Source organism: Macrobrachium nipponense, chromosome 9 (assembly GCF_015104395.2).
Source record: "Macrobrachium nipponense isolate FS-2020 chromosome 9, ASM1510439v2, whole genome shotgun sequence".
NCBI lineage: Eukaryota > Metazoa > Arthropoda > Malacostraca > Decapoda > Palaemonidae > Macrobrachium > Macrobrachium nipponense.
This window is the reverse complement of record NC_061110.1, coordinates 109,338,953-109,344,952: the sequence shown is the minus strand read 5'-3', so window position 1 is coordinate 109,344,952 and position 6,000 is coordinate 109,338,953. Positions and strand designations below refer to the sequence as shown.

General features: G+C 38.2%; 2 protein-coding genes across 2 annotated transcripts; both read right to left on the bottom strand.

The window, feature by feature from the left end:
* Positions 1–7: 7 nt before the first annotated feature.
* On the bottom strand, positions 8–846 carry LOC135218415 (uncharacterized). Its single transcript, XM_064254719.1, has 2 exons — positions 802–846; positions 8–401 (listed from the first exon to the last, which is right to left on the bottom strand). The coding sequence occupies exons 1-2, from the start codon at positions 802–804 to the stop codon at positions 48–50; spliced, it is 357 nt and encodes a 118-aa protein (XP_064110789.1). The 5' UTR covers positions 805–846; the 3' UTR covers positions 8–47.
* A 3,451-nt stretch (positions 847–4,297) lies between these two features.
* Positions 4,298–5,462, bottom strand: LOC135218230 (ctenidin-1-like). Its single transcript, XM_064254383.1, has 2 exons — positions 5,345–5,462; positions 4,298–4,717 (listed from the first exon to the last, which is right to left on the bottom strand). Exons 1-2 carry the CDS (start codon positions 5,345–5,347, stop codon positions 4,298–4,300), a joined length of 423 nt encoding a protein of 140 aa, XP_064110453.1. The 5' UTR covers positions 5,348–5,462.
* Positions 5,463–6,000: the final 538 nt, after the last annotated feature.

Genomic DNA, 6,000 nt, shown 5'->3' with positions numbered 1-6,000 from the left:
AAAATCATAAGATCTAAATAGCTTTTATTTTATTATCATAAAAGGCGTTATTTTCCATATCGTCGACCACCGGAGAATCCGCCTCCAAAAGATCCGAAGGATCCACCTCCAAAGCCTCCTCCATGTCCCCCACCGAAGGAGCTACCTCCAAATCCTCCCAAATGGCCTCCGCCTAAGGAGCCGCCACCGAAGCCACCTCCATATGGCGGACGTCCAAAGGATCCACCTCCGAAGGATTGACCTCCAAATCCCCCTCCTAAGCCTCCTCCATGGCCACCACCAAATCCACCTCCTCCAAATCCACCTCCTCCAAATCCACCTCCTCCAAATCCGCCTCCAATACCTCCTGCATAGGACAATGTCACGACAGAGGTGGCGACGGCGACAATCAGCATCAGTTTCTGTGAGGATATTGAAGGAAAATTGTAACTCCATTGTGACAGGAGGATATGAATGAATCTTCCCTTACGATGCTCTATTATTCTCTGTGTTCTTGATTAAAGATAGTTTTGTGAAAATGCGCCTAATGCCTTTGGTCTTTTTATCAAACTTGATAATTATAACATACAAACAAGTGGCATTATACAGTACAGATACTGCTACATATAAAATTACGATCAAGTCAAACTAGAAACAACTTAAAAAAAAATGAAATATTAGATTTAAGGCAATCAGTCTTTTTAATAAGTTAGAACTAGTAGTGAGAGTACAATACGGTTGTTATTATAATTTCGCTTCAAACGCCCATAGACAAAAAAGAGCATTCACAAGATCAAATGAACAAATACATTTAGACCTTACCATGATTAGGTTTAGAGATCTACTCCTGAGGGGATCAGCAAGTGAAATGTTAATTTGTCTTTCTCGCTCTGGTCCTTTTATACAAGTTAGCGATACCCCTTCATGACCTCATCCGAAAAGGCCATGGAACAGGACCGGGAGGCAGTTGGCCTCGTTCTCAAAAGCTGTTTGATGACTGCAACTTTTCTTTTTAAAGTTATGGTTTGAATAATCGTTATCATTAAATTCCTTGGGGTAATGCACTTGGCCCACTAATTAACTGACTTTCAAATCCAAATTCGGACATGCCACTTTTCCGAAGAATCTAGAGCGCTTCTGTCGACCTAAAACTCTTTTAGAAATCTAAGTGTTCGGTGAATGATGCAGGTATCAGCTTGGAGAGAGAGAGAGAGAGAGAGAGAGAGAGAGAGAGAGAGAGAGAGAGAGAGAAGTGTGTTAATTTTTATAACATATTGTATATCAAATCAAGAAGGCACAACAAAGTAATCTGTCAGCCTGTCTGCTTGTCTGTCATACACTGCTTTATAAAACAATCTGGTTCACTTATCCGTTGAGAAAATTGAGCACGTATATCCTTTAACAACTTAAATACTTTTAAAGATAACTGTCGTTTGAAGCACAAAAATTCAATTCTTAAATATAAGAGGTGAAGAGGAAAACAATATAGGTAAATGTTTAATTTAATATATTTAGCATGCTGCAAAATTCTATTATCCATATCTTCGACCACCAGCGAATCATCCTCCTCCAATTGGACCACCATGCATTCCAAATGATCTTCCAGGACCACCTCCAAAAGAGCCACCTCCAAAGGACCCTCCTTTGCCTCCTGTAAATCCTCCTCCAGGACCACCTCCAAAAGAGCCACCTCCAATTGAACCTCTTCCAAAAGAGCCACCTCCAATGGCGCTTCCTCCATAAGATCCACCTCCAAAGGACTTTCCTCTGCCTCCTGTAAATCCTCCTCCAGGACCACCTCCAAAAGAGCCACCTCCAATAGAGCCGCCTCCAAAACTGCCACTTCCGTAAGATCGGCCACCGACGGGCCTCCAAAGGAACCAACACCAAAACCGCCTCTATAATCGCTTCCAAAAGATCCACCTCCGAAGGAAACACCTTTACCTCTTCCAAATCCTCCTCCAAGACCACCACCGAAGGATCCACCTCCAAAACCACCGCTTCCATATGATGAACCACCGAAGGATCCATCGCTGAAACCTCCTCCATGGGCACCACCAAGAGAGCCACCTACAAATCCACCGCCTCGTCCACCGTATCTACTGCCTCCAAAACCGGTTACACTTTAATCTAAATTAACTTCTTTTTTTTTATATCCTTTAAAGGTTCCATAGGGTACAGTCCGCCGAGGACTTTCTCACTAAAAAGTTCTAAAAGCAAATTGTGTTAGTTCTTGCTATGTACAAAGTATTAACAGAATCTAGTATAAAGTTCTGTTTGCAGAATTTCATGCTGATAATTTTATTCCTCTCTGTTCCATCTGTTTCCAGCTTGGTTTTATTGAATGCAGTAGTCGATTGGTGTTCCTCAGAAGTACGTCACGCTCAACTTCATTAACTTTTCAATGAATGACCTTTTCTCTTCTATCTGCTTTTGTCGATGATTGTCTTTGCGTATATGTTTTTATTTTCTTCATTTACATCTTGATAGGTACAATCGAATGGGAATTCTATACCTTAGTCTGACTAGCATACACGGCAGTTTGCATTTATTGTATACCATTTTTTCAACAAGTAAATAAAGTACACTTTTTACCTCCTTTTGGTTACTTTTAAATGGTTTCATGGACGCTCACTGATAAACGCAGTGACGAACTCAATAAAACTTGTGAAACATATATGGAAGAGCGTAGGGTAGAGTGCACGTGGAAGCCTTGGTTTAAGAATTATTTGGTAAAATATTTAAAAAAAAAAACAATAATTATGAAAAACGTGCTGAAAACCAATAACCTTCTTCATTACAGAAGACTGCATTATTACATACTGTTTTCATGAAGTAGTTTATATATTTTATTATCCTACACTATCTGTTCCTATGCCAGATACTTAACTACCAGAGTTTCCACAGAAAAAACAAAAACAAATATCTTGCAGTTTATGAAACATTCTCGTTTAGTGTGCAATTTCTGTTGATAGAAAAGGTTTGTCATATGCGTAAATTGTCAGCTGTTCCGAAATTTAAAGTTAATACTTATAATTTTTTCAGGAGTCAAGAAACACATTTGTATGAAATACAATTTCTTTGATTCGAGAATATATGTTTTCCTTATCCTCCATCCCTAGAGAAATCATCTTCACACGAGCCTCCATATCCTCCAAAAGATCCACCTCTAAAACCTCCTCCATAGCCACCACCGAAGGATCTAACCTCCAAAGCCACTGCCGACGGATCTACCTCCAAAACCTCCTCCTCCAAATCCTCATTTGTGACCTCTTGCATAGCGCATGGTTACGATAAAGACCACAGTTGCGACCAGTAGAAGTTTTTGTATGAATATGAGGGAATATATGTAATGTAACTTACTTTTTTCTCCGTTTAGTAATCAACTTCAAAATCTTTTGTTCGTTGGATCTGGTCGTACGTAATGATGAACCTTTATTTCTTGATATTCACCTTTCCATTTATTGTCAGGAAAACAATCCCTCAAGAGTGTACCGATTTAGAACCTCATGTAATGTACTTCTGGGATGGGTTCGATTAAGCTTTCGAAAATGTAATTATGTTTAAAGATGTAGTCTTTCGCATGGCATTTTTTCCGAAAAAAATTCTCCTCTTTGATAAGTTATAATTGCAATTAAAATAGCAATTGAAATCCAGAATTAACGGTATTTAGAACCTCAAAATGTAATGCATTATAAGCCTAAGACAATTCAGCCTACATTTTAATAATTTATCTAAATTTTTTACCCCTTATTCAATTCATTTATTCATTCCTTTTTTTTCTTTTACTTTTCCAATAGTTGATCCCTCCTTTCTGCATTACCAATTATCTTCTGTACTATTCTTCAAATGAACACCAAATTCTTTGGAAGCTTCAATTTCAAGTCAAAGGCCCTTGTAGGAATGTTCCATAAGAATATGAGTGCATCTATAGAACAGAAATGATGATTTCCATTTTTAGTGGAAGGGGCTTTAAAAATGATAGGCTCAGAGAGGAATTGCCTTCTGCTCCGCCCATCAAACCCTTACATACCAATTAGTGGCTACGATTCAACAACTTCATTTAGTGACAATTGAAGAGGACGAAGAGGCAGCTTGCCTCGTAGCCAAATTTGTTTGGATGACTGATATGTTTTTATTCATGTCTATCTCTGCCTCACTCTGTTTCGGTGTCCTGTCTTTCTTTCTGTTTGTATACGTCGATAACGAAAAACGTACTGTTAATTCCATGTAAATAATAAATAGTTTATTTTGTTTGCAAATTGTTCAGGGATAACAGAAAAAATGTATATTAAAATTGCAATTTATTCCACGTTCTTCATTTATGGATATCTATTTTCCATATCGACCACCACTGGGGAATCCACCTCCGAATAGAAGCCCCACCGCGCTTCCTCCCAAAGGAACCACCTCCAAAGGAGCCTCCGTGTCCTCCAAAGGATCCGCCTCCAAGGCCGCCTCCAAGACCGCCTCCATGGCCGCCTCCAAAGGAACCACCCCCAAATCCACCTCCTCCATATGGTCGGCCACCGAAGGATCCACCTCCAAGACCGCCTCCAAGGCCGCCTCCAAGGCCGCCTCCAAGGCCGCCTCCAAATCCGCCTCCATGGCCCCCACCGAAGGAACCGCCTCCAAAACCTCCTCCACCCAAGCCCCCTCCTCCAAATCCGCCCTTAATGTGTCCTGCGTAGCACATGGCCACCAGTGCAGCTAATAAGGTGATCATCAGGAGTTTCTGCTGAAATTAGAAAACTGGATTTTATTTTGTATTCTAAGCAGAAAATATCAAGAATTTCTCATTGTTACTCTGTGATTAATATGTAATAAACTGGTTTTTCTCTTCAAATATTTTGCTTACAACTTCTTTATAGTTTCCACACATGTGTATGTTACAAAACGCAGAAACTATGGTAAATATTTTTCTAAGATTCTTTCCCCCAGGAAAAATACATTTAGACGAGTTTTAGGGAGAAATAAGATAAGAAGTTAAGCTTTATATATATATATATATATATATATATATATATATATATATATATATATATATATATATGTACATATATATATATATATATATATATATATATATATATATATATATATATATATATATATATATATTCATATATATCAAAGTAATTCCATGTATTTGTGGCTACCTATAGTGTGATGGAAACTAAAAAATACCGGCGAATATAATAATAGCTACTTTGTGCAAAGCCTTTACCAGTTTACAATTTCAACGAATATCGAATACTAAATTTATATGAAAGTTCCCTTTGACGAAAATACAATCCAGTGCAAGTTTAAACCTAGACGATGCAATATATTTCATTCAGAAAATTATTCTTGAATTAAACCTTACCATGATTAGGCGAGAGAACTGCTCGACGGAGGATCAGTGAAGGAACTGTGTCTCTAACCATCTACTTTGGGCCTTTTATACTGATCTTCGACTTCTTTTCCATTACCTCAGTCAATGAGGCCATGAAATAGAAACGTCCGAGGAAGCTGGCCTCGTGTAAAAAGTTGTTTTTCTGACGTGATCCGTTAATCACGTGATCTTTAACCATTCATTGTCACGAATATGTACTCCCGCAAATTCCCCCCACCTTCTCTCTCTCTCTCTCTCTCTCTCTCTCTCTCTCTCTCTCTCTCTCTCTCTCTCTTTCTTAGGTTTTCCCCAGCCAAAAAATTTCAGGAATTACAGAAAAAAAAAATTGATAGAGGACCTTGACATGAAATACGTTCTGATGGGAAAATTATATTATATGTAAAAAAAAACAATAAATATGAAGTGTGAGGCTGCACTTAACTAGCTTATAGGCACAGTAGTAAATAATAATAACAGTATTGTATAAAGTCAGAGTTACGTTAGTAGAAAGGTGAGGCTTCGTAAGGAAACTAAGGCACAGTCATTTGGGACAATGACCCTTTTTTTTTTCTTCTTTTTTTTATTACAAAACGCAATTTAACCTAAATCTATATCTTCTCCAAGAAACTGATACGAATATTTTATAA